The sequence below is a fragment of the Felis catus genome, chromosome F2 (genome assembly GCF_018350175.1).
Source record: "Felis catus isolate Fca126 chromosome F2, F.catus_Fca126_mat1.0, whole genome shotgun sequence".
Lineage (NCBI taxonomy): Eukaryota > Metazoa > Chordata > Mammalia > Carnivora > Felidae > Felis > Felis catus.
Window position 1 is genome coordinate 25,937,501 of NC_058385.1, and position 21,192 is coordinate 25,958,692.

Sequence of the window (21,192 nt, forward strand, 5' to 3'; positions counted from 1 at the left end):
TGATGTGCATCGGTTGCCTTACAGTCATTAGCTGTACCTCACGGTCTCAGCCGTTATTCCTAAAATATCACGCTTGAGCTTCGGAAGGGTCCACCACCCCCGTTCGTTAAATATTTTTGAAACATATTTGAATGTCTGTGATTGAAGATGATTAAACTCACCGTAATACCGTTACCTTATCCCAGGTATTTGGCAGTAGATTACAGGCACGCAGGGGCAGTATTAGCCAAATCTCATCAAGCTTTTAGACAAATTGCAAAATAACAATTAGTGCTTATGTAAGTTTATCTAGGCTCTTAAACTGCAAGCACGTGACTGTCTTGTTATGGTATTGATCAACTTTCTTGCCCTCGAAAATACAAATTTCAGAATGACATCATGCCCAGTAGGAGTAATTAAAGCTATCTGATGAGGGAATTTAGAAGTTGAAAGGGATGATTGTAATTGATCCTGATTCAATCCTATTACAGCTTTTTATAGTGTAAGCTCTAGAGAAAGCACATTCCTTGTCAAGACTTTATTTTACAGATTCCTTTGTGTGTGCTGTGTTTTCTAGTCTCTATTTTTCCTTTTAATTTTTTTTCTTCCTGTAGTAAATAATGAGCTGCCGCCTGAAATCCGGCTTGCCAGTGGTCAGCTAATGGGTGATGACCTGTCCCTCCTTACTGCAGGAGAGCTGTCACCTTATATCAGTGACCCAGCGCTGAAGCTATTCCAGTGTGCTGTTTGCAACAAATTCACCTCTGACAGCCTGGAGGCCCTAAGTGTGCATGTGAGCAGTGAGCGCTCTCTCCCTGAAGAGGAATGGAGGGCTGTGATTGGAGATATCTACCAGTGCAAGCTCTGTAACTACAACACTCAGCTCAAAGCCAACTTCCAGCTCCACTGCAAGACTGATAAACATATGCAGAAATATCAACTGGTGGCCCACATTAAAGAAGGGGGTAAAAGCAATGAGTGGAGGCTGAAGTGTATTGCCATTGGCAACCCCGTTCACCTGAAATGTAACGCCTGTGACTACTACACCAACAGTGTGGATAAATTACGCTTGCATACCACCAATCACAGGCACGAGGCGGCCCTGAAGCTCTACAAGGTAAGCAGCGACATCCATTTCCGTTGGCACAGAGCAGAGCAGGGAATTAACTGTTTCAGGGCTTGGAGCGCAAATCTGCAAGTTCAGGGAAAAAAAAAAAAGAGCAAAAGGAGAGAGGGGCAAGGTACACAGCTGCTGCTTAACGTTACTAAACGTAGACTGAGATAGATGGAATTGGAGAATTTATTTACAAGGTTTGCCCTGTGTCCCTTTTACACCTATCTCAGTGGCATTGCTGACTTTACTGGTTTCCCAGAAATAAAATAAGCCTTCTGAGTAGTTTCACATAAAAGTCATATTGTTATACTTCTTGCATTGATTGATTTAAATAAAACACAAATATGGCGCTACTCTTGGCTAAGTGTTGATGGTTACAGGGAACAGATGACAAGAACAGTCTACTCCGTGAATACATCATCTTTTGTTTGTTGTCAAACAGGGGCGATCCAAACACAGTGCGTGCGTGCGTGCATGCGTGTGTGTGTGTGTTTTGTTGTCGTTGTTTTTCTGTACAAAACAACAGAGTAGACACATTCTCCCTTAGCATCAGTTGGAAGTCTTCTACTTAACTCAGTTGTTATTTTACATGACCTTTCCCAGCTAGAAATGGTTTTATTCCCAATGGGTGGGGCACAAATAAAAATGTTCATTAAATGGCAAATATACTTTTATCTTTGCTGGAAAAAAAAACTATGCAGATGTAATGAATATGTGCAACTGGTGAACCCCATTTATTACACAACTTGTCTCTGCTTTTTCTAAATCCTAATTACTGGTTAATTTATTTTGTGAGTCTGTTTACTGGATTGGCTTGATCGTCTTGGTTCTTGTACAAACGTAACAGATTCATTTCTATGATGAATAACTTGGTAACTTATTAAAAACTTCTTTTGTCTAGAGGATATTAAAATTCAGAAAATATTGCAAGCCATTAGTCATTGTAACCAGCTCTAAATATGATTACAAAATCCATTTTGCAAGTGTTATCTATTGATTTATACTAGAAATCAGTGATAACTATACTATCAGGAGTCAACCAGCGATTATAATACCTATGGCTTTTCTAATACTATTTCAAACTATAAACACACAGCAAAAAGGGCAGGTTGTGGCTCTCTAGAGCAGGTGCAGGAATTGTTTATTTGGTTTGGACTGGCACTATTCGTTTGGGTCGTTTCTTGAGGTCCAAATTCTAGATTGGTGTACTGAGCGTAAAAGCCTAAAGATGTAGAGTGAGAGTTTGTAACATTGTCCCTGTGATATCAGCGCTCTGTGGATCAACAACGAAAGCGTTAGATTTGGGTTACAGAGTTTGAGGGGAGTGCCAACCCTAATGTAAGATACAAGCTTCTAAGTTGATGGCATTGAGCATATGATACAAAGGATTCATTGTATTATAATCCATACGTTTTGCTCTTCCATTGTCAACTTTTTTTCTGTTGCTACCTGACCTATTAAAACTTTTAGAATACCTAGGAGAAAAAAGCAAACATTAAGTTTGTATAAATAATAGATCTCTCGACCCTGGGAGCTATATAGAATATTCATGAACTGTGTTTATATTCACACCGCTCCTCTAACACTTTAAATTAACATGTTGTGAATAGAAGATATAAACGTACAGATTTTTCTATTTTATTAATCTCATGTGGGGAGCTAAAGAGAGGTAGAGTGTTACTGTTTATTTTCTCAGGAAAGGTTGTTTAATCTAATTGTTTGATGATTATTTAAACGTGCGTGTATATGTGTGTATTAAGTTTATCTATTCACTCCGTGAGTATGAGTTGATCACCCTCACTATCTGCAGAGCAATTTGCTAAGTGTCAGAGTTACTCTTGAAGTTCCTTTTCAGGGAGAGTTGGATATTGCCTTCGAATGTAAAACAACCAAATGAGATAAAAGCTTGTTTATAAAGAGGGCTTTAAAGCAGAGAGAGCTTTAGATCCTAGAACCAAAGGATGTATGTACTCTTCCCTTAAAAATGTTGTAAAATCATATAAAAATTTACTTTTCCCCCCACTGTTCTTTATTTATCTCTTAAATACTCAAGTGTCTTTGTAGTGTAGTGTCTAAAAATGGTAAGCCAACAAACAAAAACACACTTGGAACAAAGTTACCTTGAATTAAGAGAAGATTGAGGAGATAAATATTTGAGCTGTTGAAACTTGGTGTTGGACAATCCAACTATATTATTTTGCATTATCCTTCAAGGAGCATTCATTATCCCTAGTAGTAACTAGATAAGTACTCCAGAATAGGAATGTGTTGAGGTTGCCTTCTCTAAACTGATTTATAGAAACTGTATGAGTCAGATATAGAGGATTTTCAAGTGTAGTGATGAGAATATTAGCAAGCTTGGTCGGCTTGTGTCGGCAAAATGAAATTGCTTCATAAGTAACATTAATTGCTTTTAAATGAGAACCTAACAAATTGGCCTGGGCCTGGGAAAAAAAAATGATGGTCTGTAATAGGCTAAAATATTAAAATTAGAGTTAAAATAGTTTCTGAGTTAATGACTAGACAATAATCTCCTATATAAAATTCATTTTCATTAGGAGTTTAATTTACATCATTTTGCATCGTGAATTATTCAGACTTTAAGGGAAAGTGACAAGTAGCAGTTATAAGACAAATACAGAGCTGTGAGAAAACAGCTTTTCTCGTTATTGACAACATATTGATTCATAACACTCTAAATGCGGTTATGTGTCAGTTCGATTTGAATAGACCACTTTACCTCTTGCATTGTCAACCTGGAGCAGTATTACTAAAAGAAGTGTGTGTCCTTATTTCAGTTTAAGGAGGTTAAAGGTTAAAGGTTGAGGGTGAGCTTGAAAGCATCATCTGCCTAGCTGCTTAACTTTAAACTGATCAATTTAATGAAAATCTGTTTTACAGATGTTGTTTTAATGTATTTGGCAGGATTTAGGCAGCTTTAACATTAGACGTATGCTAGTAAAAATTATTTCTTTATTTGACCAGAACAACACCTTTCCTTTTATGTTTAAGGTAGAAGGCTTGCGGGTTATGGTATTTTGGCAAGGAACCCAGAGGCAGAATGTGTTGATGATCTTTCCATCTGGACTCAAAAAAAGAATACCTTTATGTCTATTGCTAACGATGACTGCAAAAACAAACAAAGCTGTATTCATTTTTTGGCAGTATTATTTTCCTTAGAATTTTTTTTAAAAGGAATTTTGTTATTGTTAAGGAACCCTTACTCTTTTCTTCAAGCAGAATTCTCTGAAGCGCTGTTAAGCACTATTAAATTTTGATTTTTTTCCTCCAGAAATTTTAACGATGAAGCAAACTTGGTCTAGGAAATTAAAACAATAAAATGAAACTACATATTGCCCTTAATCTTCTCTTTCAGTGTATAAAAGTACTTTTAAAGTGAGGTTAGTAAATGCTAAGTGAGAGATAGCCACAATCAGGGTTGTAAGGTAAAGTGTGCCTGTGTGTGTATCTTCATCTACATCTAGATTGAGATATAATGCAAAAGCAGTGTTTCTTAGCCAACCACTTTATTGCATTTGATTATAGTCTTCTAATCCCACACCTTTGCATCCTCTACAGATTTCTGTCAATTGATAATCACATAATATGTCTTCAATAATATTTGTAGGATGAATACATGAATCCACTGAGCTATGTATTAAAAACAAAAACAAAAACAAAAACCTTTGCTTCCAACCCTCCTTTTTAAAAAATGCATTGCAATTGGTCTACCCCTTAAATGATCCCAAACTTTTCCTAAAGAGTAGAGTAAAAAGATATAATGAAAGCCACTTAACACTACCCGTTCAAACCGAAGAAGAACAAATATGACTTTGGCCATATTTCAGTTTTACAGTTAGTTTACCTTGGGCTCAGAACGGACAAGACTTTTCCAGGCAGCTGATTGGTCTGCCCCCATCCTATGCAGGGCTTGAAAATCCTCTTGCCACACCTGTAATTCAGCTGCTCTTATAATATTATATGTATTTTTAAGTGAGGTGTTCACAGCTTTGCTGGTTCAAAGTCAAAAGTTTAATTATACCAGCCTTTTTTCTTCCTGCATCTGCTAGTAGTGAAGCAGAATAGTCTGTCTGAATTCCATAATGCTGTTTTCATATTTGGATTTCAAATTGGCTGAGAGCAGTGAATGAATCTCTTGTCTCCATGGTGAGCAAAGGAACACACGTGGGATTTAGTCCTAGGTAACTTTTAGTGTAACATTCCCCCAAGGAACATTTTTGGAGTTTTCTCATTAGCCATGTTATGGATGAAAGCATCCGGGTTAAGAACTAAAATCAAGGTGTGGGGGAGGGTCACAGAAGAGAATGCAAGGAGCCACGTTGGGGAAAGTATGTGGCAAGGAAATAAAAAATGGAATAATTAGCTTCACCTACCATTTTGCCTCTTTTTTTTTTTTTTTTTTACTAGTAGGAAATAATAACCCGATCAGTTTGGAATTAACAAAGAATCACAAGCATTTTCATTTCAATAGGCCTGAGTCCAACTTTGCAATTTAAAATCAAATATACCAGATATGTACCGTTTCAATTATTGAACTGTCATTGTCCCGGTGTGATGGTAAAGGAGGTCAGGAGATTGTGTGGTGCACATTTGCATAAAAGTCATTGTGCAGAAGGAAATTGGAATATGTGTGTGTATCTACGAAACCCAAACAGGTTTCTCTTAATCTTATTCTAGTCATTTGTTTAGATGAAGAAAGCTGTTTTCAGAGATAAACAAAAGTTATTCTTTTCTGCTGCTAAACATTAACCTGAATATGGAAATTTTTACACTTTTTGTATTAGTTTCAGATTTATGTTTCTTTTGAGGTTGAAATGCAGTGTGAAATTTAATTCCAGTTGTAGGATTTCTCTTTAAAAAAGTAATCACAACTCAAATTATTCTATTGTATTCTCATATAAAAAGACATGCTTGCATAATACTTATAACTAATAAATACGCAGATCAAATGGAGAGGAGCTGGTTAGCTAATAGCAACTAATAAATCACTGGTGTTTTCAGATCGCGATGTAATTGGCCAGCCCTATCTGCTGTGTCTACTTCTGTTTTTAAGCCTGACATTTGCTGAAGCACAGCCATGTGTTATAACATGACTACTCCAGAGCAAATATGGACTTGCTCCCTGCTTTCATATGGCAAGTAATATATTACACTGTGAGCCGAGCCCCCTCTTTGTATTCCCCTAGAAAAAAGAATGACCCCAAGTCTATCTATCCGAGTGTAAAATATGGATGTGAGTGCACATCCACCCCTAAAAGGATTACTGTAGACCAGGCATTAGCAACCTACTACATCCATGTCAGAACAGATGAAATGATTTTTAGTGTCTGAAATTGTTAACAAACCCAGACAAAACTTAAAGGCGGCCGAGTGCGCAAAGGAACCCTCCTACTTTATTTTTGACGTGTCTTTCCTTAACCAGTGCTACCATCTCCCTGCACGTCAGGCACTCGCTCTTAATGCTCCTCTCTGTTTCTTTGAAACCCTTCCTGTTTTATCCCACCTAGATCTTCTCTTCATGGAAATGCTCCAGGTTGCAAGATTACTCATCTAATTCCCCGAAGAAAACTAGCATTCCCTTAATTAAGGGGAAAAGGAGCCTTTTCGTAAAAGCAGAATAGCGCATCCAAAGGTGTAAATGACCTTCTAGTCTTTCCCAGGGTGCATTTTGTCTTAAAAGAACTGCTTAATCTGGGTGAATTTCGAGCATGTGAGGGGGTGTAGTGACCTTGTCGGGGATGGGGCTTAGGTAGGGCTGTGCCCGACCCTAGGACCTTTCCTCACTCATTTCCCTCTGAACACCGCCACCCCCCCCCCGCCCCCACACACACATCATAGTGCTTCTCGTCTCAGAAACACAGTAAAAAACTTGAGGCTACCATTCACCTCGTTTCAGGACCATGTCAACTCATACTTCATGATTTATGTTACAGCTTTTGCGTAACTTGTGTCCATTCTGTCTCATGTAAAGTGTAGGTATGGTTTAACCAAAAGTAGTAAATCGCTTATGTGTCACCCACCCTGAGGTCATGTAGGTAATGCAGACGAAGGTGTTACCTCATAATTAATGTGCTCTCCCGGCGTGCTTCTTTGGCTTCCGTTTAATAGTCCCTGTCAGTGGAGCTTGTTTAAAATTGCTGAAATGTTCGAATGGGTGCTGGGATGCCACGCAGTAATGCAGCCAGAGTCATATGTTAAGCAGGCCTCGCGCTGCTGAAAGGGTCTTGGCCCGGGGTGGAGTGAGGAGGAGCTGGCATGTGCATAATGACCGTGGTTCTGCTTCCAGAACATCTGGCCTGCCTGAGTTCTACTGGAAATGCTTTACCGAGTTTGCTTTGAGTCTGAGCCTATGCTCAGGCTGAGTTCAATTAGACGTGGAGATTTGTTCATTATTCAGATAATTCAAGCCTTAAAAGGCACTTTTCCCAAATTATCAGTGTATTTCAGGAGAGCTTATGATGATATGATTTATTCGAAAGAGAAACAGCGATGGAGGAACAGCCCCCTATAGCCCTTGAGGAAACATCATCACAGATCCCATAACCTCAGAGCAGTACAGTGCTTGATACAGACACAAGGGCTAAAGTTCTCTTTGCAGGATGTCTCAGGATATCCTGAATGATATCCCCAGTTTTTCTTCTAATAAATACAGAAACATTGATTGAGCACCTACTATGTGCCAGCTTTTAAAATGTCTCTTGTTTATGGAGACCCATTAACGTGGTAGGATGTAAGCCATCTGCTCTGAGATGGTGCTTCTGAACTCAATCTGTTCTCCAGTGTGGCAGGGATATTAATAAAATTAAGGGCTGAACCCCATACACTAGCCATCGAAAGCTTCCAGGAATTTTTCAACAATGGTTGGTCAAAGGACTGAGCGTGACTGCTCTCTTAACTTAGGTCATCAGTCGTTGTAGAGCAATGTCACTTGATTATCTTGACTTCCTCTTATTGCTCTCTTACATTGGAAGACTTTATTGATCAGTTTCAGGCAAGGGTTATAGTGGGAATTTTAGGGCAGTATAGAGCTTTTCTGTTAGTTGAGACATTTATGTTCTTCATGCGTAAGGATGCTGGATGCATTACCTGGAAAAATGAAAAAGAAAACCACTTAAAGGATGCAAAATGTCAGATTACAACTTCAGTCAACCTTCTTATAGGATCAGGGTGATGATTTAGTTTGATTCTTGAAGAACCTTTGTAAGTCCAGTTTATAATACTGTCAGAGTTCTGCTTAAAGATGAATTATTACAAAGACCAGCTTGTTACGATCATAGATAATAGCAATTGTGTGTGGCAACATTTTATTTCACTCAGTTTCATAATCTTATATTAATATTCTAGTTCTCTTATCTTTAAGGAGAAGTACTTTTGTAGCCTTGAATACATTACTTACATATATTATATTGAGAATGTACACATAAATATAAAAGTATCTTGAGACCATACTCTTAATACTTCATTGATTCAGATCTTCCCAAAGCCTTTCTTTCACTGGAAATGTCATAGAATATGCATCTCTCTTTTCTTGTTGCTTACGGGATAAATGTCAAGGTTATATTTTCCCATTAGGCAATTTTTAAAGAGCAATGTACAGGAAGGTTAAGGTTGAAGAATTCTTTGTCTCTGGTTATCTGCTGATAAAATTAGTGAAATGCAGAGCTGAAGGTGGAAAGAAATGAGCTATTGGTAGGTTCAACTGTATCACTTAACTCAAATTTGGGAGGGAAGCTTTTAAGGTTTTAAAATATTGATTTTTTTGAGTCCATAATGATGTGTCCTGTGCCAAGAAGAGCCTTGTTTATAAATAGAGTTGGCAAATGACTATCTGTATCTGATTTATGAGATATTGGGAAGAAATCTTACCAAAGATATCCCTTCTTTGGATGCCAGATATTCTGTCAACAGTAAAACCAAATTGATAATTGACTTATCCATTTATCCATTTAAAAAGAGGACATAAGTTGACAATAGTCACAGTAAGTTAGACTTTTTATGTGCATTTTCTCATTTACTCTTCCTAACAGTTATATGTTACTATTCCCATTTTGACATATGGGAACCTATTATTCAGAACAAAATGCCCTGCTCAAGTCTTCCCCGATGGTAAGAACCTGTGCTGGAGTTCCAGCCCACGTTATGAGGCCTTGCTAATAAGAAAACTTTCTGTTGCACTTGAGGATAGGAGGAGCAGAAAATGGGAGAGGAAACGGAAGGCCTAAGTGCCAGAGGCAAACTTGCCAATTTTGTCTAGGGCTTAATCATTTTGGAGCACACTTTTATTCTTTCAAGTTAGCAGATTCCCTTAAAGATATAGCAGATGCAATGTAATGTAAGAGCTGGCCAGTATGGATGCGGCCAACTAGAGCGATGGACTTAACACCTGTTGGGTCATCTACAAGCTGGAAGGGGAAACCACTGGTCACAATTGTTACCTGAATATCTCCTGTCACAATGAATTCTTTCACATTAAAAAAAAAACTTCCTTTTACTGGCATTTTTGGGTGTTGGTATATTAAATAGAAAGAACTAATAGAATATTTATCACTTCTAGTGCCTGAGCTCTCAGTGCTTAAGCACCTTTGGAAGCTGCATGAACTCATTCAGGTCACCAGGGTACTTCAGCGGTAATGTACTAAATGGTACCCCTCTGACCTGAAAGAGGGAATGTGTCTCCCTAAGCATTTAACTTCCTAAACAGGAACAACTAAAGCACCGTCTACCCTCTGCCCAGAACTCAATTACCTTTTCCTGACATCCTTATAACTGCTGGAGGAAGTGCTGTTCATTTGCTCCTTATTAGAATCTTAAAATATAATCTTGTGTTGAATTATTATTATTTTTTTTTTTACTTTTATCTTTCACTTCTTACTTTGATCCATTTTAGTGACAGGATTCCAGAAATTTTCTCTCCACCATATGTTTCTAATGCACTTCCTTCCTCTCTCTCCTTGAAATTTTGTTAATGATTCCAATGCAAAGCCCCAAATCTTGTTAGAACTATTTGCACTGACTTAACTTAGAGGTACTAGGGGAAATCTGCCTTCCTAAATCTGGCTACCTCTTCCTACAAAAAAGTGTTGGTAGTCGACATTGCTGCAGTTGACCACATTCGCTAATGAAATGTTCTTTTATTGAAAAGAATAGTCTTACTTTTGAAATGACAGAATTGTTAGCAATACAGAAGCTCCCAATACCTATAACTGGTCTGCGTACAGCATGAACGGACAGTCTGATAATTACAATGTGTAGTACCTTTCAAAGGCTTTAAATATTTCTAACTATGCATTTGGCAAGTCTAAAAATAACACTAGCATATATCCTTAGGGCCTAAAATCATTCCCTGTTCAATTGTAAGAAATCAGGTAGCAAGTCTGATTGCCATCACCTCCGAGAGAGAGTCAGTTTACAAGGCACCTCCTTTAAACGCAACATATATTAGCATTTACCACTGAGTAACTAAGGAAGTGACATCATACATGGGGGAGCTGGAGGATGATTCTTAATTTTCACACAAAATAAATAAAATTGTTTTTATAAATAAGATCAGCATGCTAAAATATGAATGATGCAACATCAGGATATACCTTTTAGGATTTGATTTGTTTGGTGAATTTATATTATACAGTGTTTTAGAAGGGAGATAACTGTCTCCTACTTACTATATGATATTATTGCAGGACAAGGGGAGAGAGAGCGGGAGAGAGAGAATCCCAAGCAGGCTCTGCACTGTCAGCACAGAGCCTGATGTGGGGCTCAGTCTCATGAACTGTGAGATCATGACCTGAGCCAGAATCAAGCATCAGACACTTAATCAGCTGAGCCACCCAGGCACCCCAATTATCACTACTTTTTAAAGAGAAGCCCCTCAGTGTCCTTTGAGAAATAATTTGGCTAAAAGTAAGTTCTGGGTTATTATTACTTCTTGTTTATTACAATTAAGTCATTAAAAAAGCACATTTGGATGGAACAATTGTACGAAGTTTTTCCATGATGAGTATTCCCCGAGAAGAATAACCAAACAATCAAAGTCATAACTAAGTTCCTTAAAAAATAGACCTAAGGGGAACTCATAAATGACTTTTTTTTTCAGAGAAAAGAAGTCTTTGGCTCTCATAATTCCTTAAATATTAGAAAAAGTAAGATGGGCTTTATGAAAAATTATTTAGTTTTTGGAGTGCTGATTCCTAACACAGAGGATAGAATGACTGCCTTTAAGTCATCAGTGCAAAAATGTCTTCCTAATTGCTTAATTTTGTCCATTTAAATGTACATTTCCAGATAGACCTTCAGATATAATATTTACTTACAAGGTTTTGTAGCATATATGAGGTCATTCTATTCCTTCTTATAGAACTGTGACTACAGTGAAATTGGTACATATAGCACTTTTCCAAATAGTGAACAATTTAATTCTTTATCAATGGGTGTAGAAAAATGTACATGTATTCAGTTCTCATATGTTGAATTATTGAAAAGTCAAGATGTCAGTACTTCAATAATGTTTTCAGTACATATCCAAGGACACCTACTTATACTTATTTTGCTCAAACCCTGGAAAAAACGGCATGCATGCATTTATGGATGTGTGTGTGTGTGTGTGTGTGTGTGTGTGTGTGTCTGTGTGTGTGTGTGTAAGAGAGAGAGGAGAAGAATACAGTATATGAAGACTTACTTTTACAAAATTGATGATCATGAGTTAATCATTAATAGCCACTTATTCTGTTTTTTAGTAAATGGCAAAAATCTCTTCCTGCACATTGCAAGTGTTCTCAGTCTCTAGAGATAATAAACTTTGATGCTGTTGTGCAAGACTCATCAGCAACACTGAAATCAGTTCTGTATGTACACATGACTAATCAAAGGTTCAGGGATCAGGATATGATTTGGTAAAAGTAATAGGTTCTCCAAAAAGTAAATGGCCTCACTAATTGTGGGAGCACATTAAGCCTTTTTCCCCCCTTACAAAAGGCCCTCGTCCCCCATTGGAGTAGATACATTTTCACAAAGCTTTGAGTGCTAAGTGTTTTAAAAAAGTGTCTTTAAAAGCAAAGATGTTTTCAAATTAATACCTAGCTAATCAGTGCTCTATTCTTGTCTTTATCTTAAAGTCACAATAGATACCATAAGACATTTAGACTCAGAATGATCTTTGAAATTCAGGGAATTGGGTAACCAGAACAAGTATCTTCAAATATCTTAAGCTGATCAACTGTGGGAAATTGATGGAATAAGACAACAATCTTATTAAGCATGAAATGATATAGGAAAATGTGACTAAAAGTTTCAAGAAATCAGTTCTAAATTAGAAATGGAAGGAACTAAAGTTATATGCTACAAAATCTACCATGTGAACAATGCAATGAATGTTGAGACCACTGTCTTTTGCCTTGCCTTTTTTAAAAAAAAAATTTGCATATATATTGATACAAAATTGATATATAATTTATATTTATTGAATGTAATTGGTATATAATTCATATTCCATGCTCTTAAACCATTTAAATTATACAATGAAATGTTTTATTTTTTAAAATAATCTCTATGCACTACGTGGGGCTCGGACTCACAATCCCAAGATCAAGAGTCTCATGCTCCACTAGCTGAGACAGGCAGGGGTCCCACAATGAAATATTTTTCTAGGATATTCAAAGAAGTATGCACCCATCACCATCATCAATTTTAGAACATTTTCAACACTCCAGAAAGAAATCCTGTCCCATTTAGTCCACTCCCACTAATACCAAACCCCCTTTCCTGGCACTAAGCAACTATTAATTGCTTTCGGACTATATAGATTTGCCTAATCTGGATATTTCATGTAAAGGGAATCATGCTATATGTGACACTTTATATTTATTTCTTTCATGTAACATAATATTTTCAAAATTCACCCGTCTCGTAGTATGGATCTATATTCATACCTTTCTACTATGGGATTTCCATTGTATGGATAAACTGCGTTTTATTTATCTTCTCATTAACTGATGGGCATTTGAGTTGTTTCCACTTTTTGGTTATTATGAATAATGAATAATGATGCTGTGAACATTTGTGTACAAGTATTTATGTGGACATGTGTTCTCATTTCTTTTGGATGTATACTTAAGTGTGGCATTGTTGCTTTACTAGGCTGTCTTTACTGCCAGTCAGTGCTTTTTTTTTTAATGTTTATTTATTTTTGAGAGAGATTGAGCAGGGGAGGGACAAAGAGACAGGGAGATGGGATCTGAAGCCAGCTCTGTGCTGACAATAAAGAGCCCCATGTGGGGCTTGAACTCACGAACCCTGAGATCAAGACCTGAGCCGAAGTCAGATGCTTAACCACCTGAGCCACCCAGGCACCCCACTGCCAGTCAGTTCTTATTTTGTACCTGGTCAGCACCTTCTTTGTCCTTTAAAGAATATTACAATGTTTTTGTTTTTGTTTTTGTTTTTTTCCAATCACCCAAACTTATTCATCTTCTGCTTTGGCCAACAAATTCAGTGACAAAATTAACCCTAACATTTACTGAGCACTTATTAGGTGGCAGAAAGTCTTCTAAGTTAAAAAAGAATAACTCATTAAATCAAACAGCAACCCTATTAGGTAGGCACTATTATTATGCTGATTTTGAAGATGAGGAACTAAAGCAATGAAAGCTTAATTAATCTAACGCGATGTAGCTGGTGAGAGTGACAGTAGAGTCTGAGGATTTGAACTGAGATTGCCTGGCTCCAGCACCCATGGTCTTAAACAGGACACCGTGTCACAGGGAAGATCTTACATGGAGAAGGATACCTGGAAAGGAAGGCCTTGTTTGGGGCAGAAGGGATGGAAATAAGAGTGTAACCATAATTATTGATCTTCAAAAAGAATATGAATCCCCTGAGAGAGAAAAAGAGGTAATTGTGAGATAGATAGAGATGGAGAGACTTTGAGAAGTGTAGTGATGGAGAGCAAATTAGAAAAATCACTGATAACAGTATATAGTTCTTTTTTATGTCAGAATGTAAACTGTTTGGTTCATACAATGTTCTCTGAAAAATATCTAGAACTGAGCTCTCCATATTTGTAGGAATGAAAAATTGGTCTACTTTATAGTAACATAAATTTACTGAAAGACATTTTGTTAGACTGATGTTCTAGTAATGCACAAAAGCTTGTTTGTTCTCATTTGTTAAAAACACACTGTGCTGAGGGGCGCCTGGGTGGCTCAGTCTAAGGTTAAGCCTCCGACTTGGGCTCAGGTCACTGTCTCAAGGTTCATGAATTCAAGCCCCACATCGGGCTCTGTCCAGACAGCTCGGAGCCTAGAGCCTGCTTCAGATTCTGTGTCTCCCTCTCTCTCTGCCTCTACCCTGCTCATACTCTGTCTCTCTCTCTCTCTCTAAAATAAATAAATATTAAACACACACACACACACACACACACACACACACACACACTCACACTGTGCTGGACCCTAATGGTGGGTGAGTAAGACAGACACAAAGGTATATGATTCAATTCCTGTCCTCAAGGAGCTCACCAGTCTTTAGAAGAAAACATATAATGCTTTTTATCTGTGCTTCATTTTCCCTTGTGATTTTGCTCTGGTAACAGCCTTTCTGAATTCCAGAAGTTTGCAGAGACATTTTTAGTACTCTATATAACACGTTTTAGCAATATTTACTCCTTTGTGTCATCTAGGAAGTTAATATTTAGATTTCCTGTGGTATTGGGGAAACAGTTAGATTCCTGCATTGCAGAGCTTTGATAAAAGTGGTTGTTTGCTTCCACACCAGTAAAGATGTTGTCCCATTGTTGGAAAATAATGTACAGTGTCAGTAGAATTTAAGTCTTTTCTCTCTCTTGCCTCTCCCTCCCCACCTATGTGATGTTTGTGAGCATGATTTTTATGTTTTCATAATAGTAGAGATATGGATAAACTGAAATATTACTTTGTGCTTCTTTTTTTCTTTTTGCTAATTAGAAGGTTTTTTTTTCTTTTTGTAGGTATAAAAACATAAATATACTTGTTTTTAATATCTGATCTAATTAGTTACTGGCAAAATAGTCTTAATATTTTATCTATAGCTATTTCAGGCATCATACTATTTTATCCAAACAATTATTAATGTTCTTTGAGGTTTTCCATTTCCAAAGACCTACTGATCATAGCAAAACCTATCGACATGGGTACAGTGAGGTTAGGGGCTGGGCTACCACTATTCCTACTGTTAGAACATAGCATTTCTTCTTTCTCTTTTACAATGACAAATTAAGGGGGAATTATTCAAGAAAACTTGATAAACTCCCATGTTATCTCATGCTAAAAGATTCTCTGGAGCTGCTTTCTTGAGTCTAAAACATAGTGAATCTGAAAGATTGACTGCCTATGTCAGCACTTAGGTCTATGAATACCAACGAGCTTAATAAACACTCACAAAATAGGTATCACTCTCTAATACCCTTCCGTCATTAATATATTGGGGGTGCAGAGTGATGGGAAGGTGTGGGGTGGTGTCTCAGAGAAATACAGTGAAAGAAATGCACATCTGTCTTTCCCCTCATCCATGTCTATAGCTATCCATGCATCTCTCTGTAACTCAAGAAAAGTTTTAAAAAGAAAGGAGAGGCATTTCTGTCATAAAGTGTCCAACTAACTTTCTGACTCTTTATGTGGTTTTTGGCAAGCATTTCTGTGCCTTAGTTAATATATTAGTAAATGGAGAAAAAAAACACTCCACTGAGTTCTGTAGATCTTAATTAAGGTACAAAAATAGCTTTGAAAAAAAGTCTTCTGAGATGAAAGCTTTTCTTATATGTGGAAAATATTACTCATGTCTTGTCAGCATATCTACTCTACTGGCATTGCTTTTTTGTACTCGGAGATAACTTCTGCTTTTCTTATTATTGGTCAGACACTTTCCCTTTTTAATTTGTATAAGTGCTCTTGGTTACACTATTATATCTAGGACGTGTCATTCTTGAAAAGCCATTCGTAACTTTTATCTCTCCGATTGGCCTTCAGTTGAAGTTTGCTTTGAAGACCAATGTAGCTACACTCATCTACTTGAAAATGGGTAAATATAGCTCATAGAAGACCACTATTTGTGTATTACTTTATGTGCTTTAACTTCAATATTCATTCTTTCTTAGAATTTTGCCCACAGGGAAAGAGCTATGTATTACACCTTTAAATACCAGTTTTCAAGCCTGCCGAGTGTGAGTTTGCAAATGAGAAGTAGTAAGTGGAACTCAGAACTGGAAAAATGACTGTTTAAAGCTTCTGTGTCTGGCATTCATTTTAGTTTTGCCTTTAGTCTGGTGCCACATTTGTTTCATCTATAAAATGGGTTCTGAGTTACCATTATGATTAGAAAGTTAGGATTAACAGTTTTTGAGATCTGGTCTAAATACAATCACTTCTGTGGTTCTCAGAGCTGAATTTATTCTTAACTTTCACAAGGGTCTTACCTTAAATTGCTGATGTACTTATACATATATCAGGTTGCCAGTGTTCTACTGTTTTGTTTAATCCACAAATATATGTTTATGTATTTTTCTTGTAAACAGGAAGCAGGGTAATAATCATATATAAACAACTAAACTATATTCCTTCCTTAATCCCTCGTGTTTTTTTCTTTTACTTATTTGACGCTAATCATTTCATTGACTTATTTACTGAGAGCCTACTCTGTCAGGACCTATGCAAGAGAATAAGGATATAGCATCAAGTAAGAAAGACACTACAGTTACAGTTTAGTAGAGGAGACAAACATTAAACACATAATCGCATATTAGACAAAGCAATAGTTAATTGCTATTGTAAACAAATAATATAAGTTTTTAAAAATAATCTGGAATAGTTATTTGTGTTATTAGTACGTAAATATTTGTATAAATCACATTCTTCTAATCTTAGAAGAAAGTGGAGAATTTGAATGAGACACTGTATTGAGGTATTTAAAAGAGTAGTGGGGGGGTTGCTGAACTGAATTAACATCACTAGATACTGGCTGTCATTCAGAAAAAAGCACTTACCACTGAGATTTTATCAGAGTAAAAGCACTTTAAAACTTTTTGGAGTCTTGAAATGTGCATGTGAAAAAGCATTCTAGAAATGGCTGCATTTCCAATTGACATATTTGTGCAGAATATGATATGGAAAGTTGTATGAGATGAAGCTGATCATTAGGCTTCCTGTTGGAACTTTGAAAACATCCCAGTTCCAAGGCCACGACCTCTGGGGAGTGGGGGCGGGGGGTGCGGTGCATCTAGGAATCTCCTCATTTAAAGAGATGATCCTGATAATTAGCCTGATTTGGGGATCGCTGGACTAGAAGATTTTGAAGGTCATTGTAGATCTACAGACTCATGAGAAAATAGTGAATGTGGTGGTTGTACTAAGCTCGGCTCTGTTCACATTTGTTCCTCCCATGTTCGGAAGATAAACTATGTCTTTTTTAAATTTTTTTATTATATGAAATTTATTGTCAAATTAGTTTCCATACAACACCCAGCGCTCATCCCAAAAGATGCCCTCTTCAATGCCCATCACCTACCCTCCCCTCCCCTCCCTCCCACCCCCCATCAACCCTCAGTTTGTTCTCGGTTTTTAAGAGTCTCTTATGCTTTGGCTTTCTCTCCCACTCTAACTTCTTTTTTTTCTTTTTTTTCCTTCCCCTCCCCCATGGGTTTCTGTTAAGTTTCTCAGGATCCACATAAGAGTGAAAACATATGGTATCTGTCTTTCTCTGTATGGCTTATTTCACTCAGCATCACACTCTCCAGTTCCGTCCACATTGCTACAAAGGGCCATATTTCATTCTTTCTCATTGCCACATAGTACTCCATTGTGTATATAAACCACAATTTCTTTATCCATTCATCAGTTGATGGACATTTAGGCTTTTTCCACAATTTGGTTATTGTTGAGAGTGCTGCTATAAACATTGGGGTACAAGTGCCCCTATGCATCAGTACTCCTGTATCCCTTGGGTAAATTCCTAGCAGTGCTATTGCTGGGTCATAGGGTAGATCTATTTTTAATTTTTTGAGGAACCTCCACACTGTTTTCCAGAGTGGCTGCACCAGTTTGCATTCCCACCAACAGTGCAAGAGGGTTCCCGAGAAACTATGTCTTTTAATGCCCTCTTTGAATCCCCTTCTTTCACAAAACTCTAGTATTTTGCAGGGTCTGCCCACGTTGCATATTCTGTCCAGGGATATCATGGAAGGCATTGCCCTCTGTCTTGAATATTGTCTTGCCTCTCAGGACAAGAGTCCGACAACATGTTTTGATATTTAAAAAAAAATCCCATTTCAGTAGGAAAAATGGCAAACCTTTCTAAAGAAAACCTTTCTGTACAAAACAGCTGTTCTTTTGTTGAAGGTCTGGCACTTCAGTGAACCGTCGGGCCAAGAAACCATTTCTGAGTCCAAAAGTCAGGTAAAAAAAAAATCTAAGGCCCCTGTATTGAATTTTGTAGGAATATCTTTTTTGGTAGATTTTTGGCATCATGCTTTGCTTCATCATAGTTGCAGAAATCCACTCTTCCTTGTACATGAAGATATCCCCAGGCAGCAGATATATAGTCTCTTTTCTGAACAGGAATCTTACAGGTCTTAGGAGAGCCAACTTTCACAGACCCGCTGGGTTGGATGCTCATTTGTAGCCTACTATAATGATTCTGCAATTTTTTATTTTCTTGCTATTCAAGGAAGGCAGGTTCTGAGGTCTGTTTTTGGAGTTTTACTTCATAATAGCGTATATTTTCTCTTTCTGTTTCTCTCCATACACATGGAGATAAATGTGTGTGGGTATGAGGTGTGCATGTATGTGGGGGCAGGATGTGTGTGGGTATGTAGGTATAGATGTGTATATATTTCTTTATCCTGTTTACGAAAGAGAACTGTGTATTCTATGATCTATAACTTGACAATTTTCTTTTAGTAATATCCCATACTTTTCTTTCTTTTCTCCCAAATGTAGCATCTAATACAGATGCACTGGTAGCTACAATGACAACCAAGACTAAAAAGAAGCAAATAACTATGGTGCCCAATTTCATGAACAACAGAATCTACATTGCCATAATACATTACTCTGGAAAAGTTATTGTATTTAACCACTTGCAAGTTAAAAACTGGATCTCTATGTACTTCATAAAAGAGGGTCTTTTTTGTAGGTTGCCATGAAATAATCAATCAGTTCTGTACAAGAGCGACATTTTAAAATGTGGATGTACTGTAAACTACCAATGTCAAACTGTATCTGAGTCCCACTGGCAATATAGCCTGTGCTCCACAAGAGACCCAAACAAAACAAGCTCCCTCCCCACAGACTGAAAGAGTCAGACTAACCAAATAACTGGGTGATTTGGTTAAAAAAATTATTTCACTATTTTGCTAATATTTTGATTGGCTTGATCAGTTACCTGAGCCCAGCTGGTACCTATAGATCAGGATAGAAGTTCCCTGCCTTGCCTGGGGTGAGCCCTGGGCCTTTGGTTATTTAAGGATATTGTTCAATGAGCATACGTAAGTGTGCTATAAACGTGCTATAAAATAAAACCTTTCGAGTTTTGTGCTGACGTAGAAGACATAGTACAGTATTGTATATTTGTGTGACCTAAAGCATTTTGCTCTACTATGACAGACATATCATCTTCCTGTGCCAATATAAATGCAAGGACATTTCATAGTCATAATCTGTTAATACCAGTTAGCAGTGTCACAAATTAAAGCATTAGTGGATTTGTGTTGCTTGAGGAAGCAACTGATATAAAATACCAGGAGCTTGAAGGAGTGGGGCAGTTTATTGTAACATAACTCTGCATACCATAAGGGCTCCATGCCCCTTGGTGTGTGGACCTTCACAGAGAGCTCAAAGGAATAGCTCATTATGCAACAAACATATTACTAGGAAACATTAGGCTAGATACATTCTCAAGAAAGTAATTTTTGGTGATCAGCAGACAACAAAAATCTAAAGAGGATTTTTTTTTCACAGAGAAAGAAAGATATTACTGCTTTTTAAAAATTTACATTTGTAGTTCAGGCAAAAAAAAAAAAATCTTCCCAGGATGCAAAGAAGTGCATTTTCTACAGTTGCATTGTTTGGGAGCTGTACCTAAATAAAAAAATTAGTGATGATTTTCAAAAGGTACTTTTACAGGAACTATTGATAGTCCTATAACAGAGATTTGGGCCAAATCATTAATGTTGATACTGTCATGATAGATACATAACTCTCTTATCAAGAGACTTGTAACCTAGGAATATGGAAAGGATTGTGTAAAGTATGGAAGGAATATTAGAGTAAATCCCCTCTTTAATTTTAGTAGTGGTTTGAGAGAGTAATGCATTTATTACTGTAGCACATTTTGTATTTGCCTAGGCATTTAAATGATTTTTCATATTTCCCCTTTTTAGCCTAGATTATGGATATATTCTGAGAGAAAGTTATAGGGAATAACAATTATAGAGAATGAGAACCCATGGTTAAAATTATATGCACATTGAACTACAATGAGGGTATTAAAAGTATTTCATCCCATTTGTAAAATATCTTCCATGACTCTGAAAGGGCAATATTTTTTCCAATTATATCTGCTTTAGCCTGCAAATGGATTACCTTATGAGAACTCTTATAAAGCAAAGAGTCCAAAAATAATTGAAAGTGTAAGGACAGATAAGCTGGGCATATAAGGGCCCTGAGCAAACTTCTCGCAATAGCATTCACAGAACAGGGAAAAAAAAAAAAAAGTTTATCTTAACTCCTGCTCAGGACCAGATGAACATTTTAACCCTTAGCATCGTGATGCTTTTTATTGACAGGGAGTGCCTCCTGTGTAATTTCTGGCTCGATTCTCCAGTGTCTGGAAGATTGCATTTTGACTTTCTCCATTATTAATAATCAGATCTGATCTTAGGCTTGTCCAAGGTCAGGCGGGCTGGCCAGGTCAGCCTGTTTGTGTGTATGCATGAACTGTCACATCTACTCAGAGTGACAGGTAGAGGATGAGGGTGGTGAAACCAGGGTGTTAACCTTCAGACCACCAAAGGGAGCCTCTTCCTGCTGGAAACAAAGACCCCTAAGGATGTGGCC

At 37.3% G+C, this 21,192-nt stretch overlaps 1 protein-coding gene and 1 long non-coding RNA gene across 8 annotated transcripts in view; one reads left to right on the forward strand and one right to left on the reverse strand.

Moving 5' to 3' along the window:
- Positions 1 to 7,379, reverse strand: part of LOC109496051 — a 24,321-nt gene extending 16,942 nt beyond the window's left edge. For 3 of the 5 annotated variants that reach the window (XR_006592334.1, XR_006592333.1, XR_006592336.1), the window contains exons 1-3: positions 7,172 to 7,379; positions 1,057 to 1,171; positions 162 to 241 (exon numbers count right to left, since the gene is read on the reverse strand). This is a non-coding gene — a long non-coding RNA (uncharacterized LOC109496051). The remainder of the gene's footprint in view (positions 1 to 161; positions 242 to 1,056; positions 1,172 to 7,171) is intronic. The other 2 variants (XR_006592335.1, XR_006592337.1) reach the window with 2 other exon arrangements.
- ZFHX4 (zinc finger homeobox 4) overlaps positions 1 to 21,192 on the forward strand; it is a 161,694-nt gene that overhangs the window by 2,859 nt on the left and 137,643 nt on the right. For 2 of the 3 annotated variants that reach the window (XM_011291342.4, XM_023248243.2), the window contains exon 2: positions 594 to 1,096. In XM_011291342.4, coding sequence (XP_011289644.3) covers positions 594 to 1,096 — 503 coding nt within the window. The remainder of the gene's footprint in view (positions 1 to 593; positions 1,097 to 21,192) is intronic. The other variant, XM_023248244.2, reaches the window with a different exon arrangement.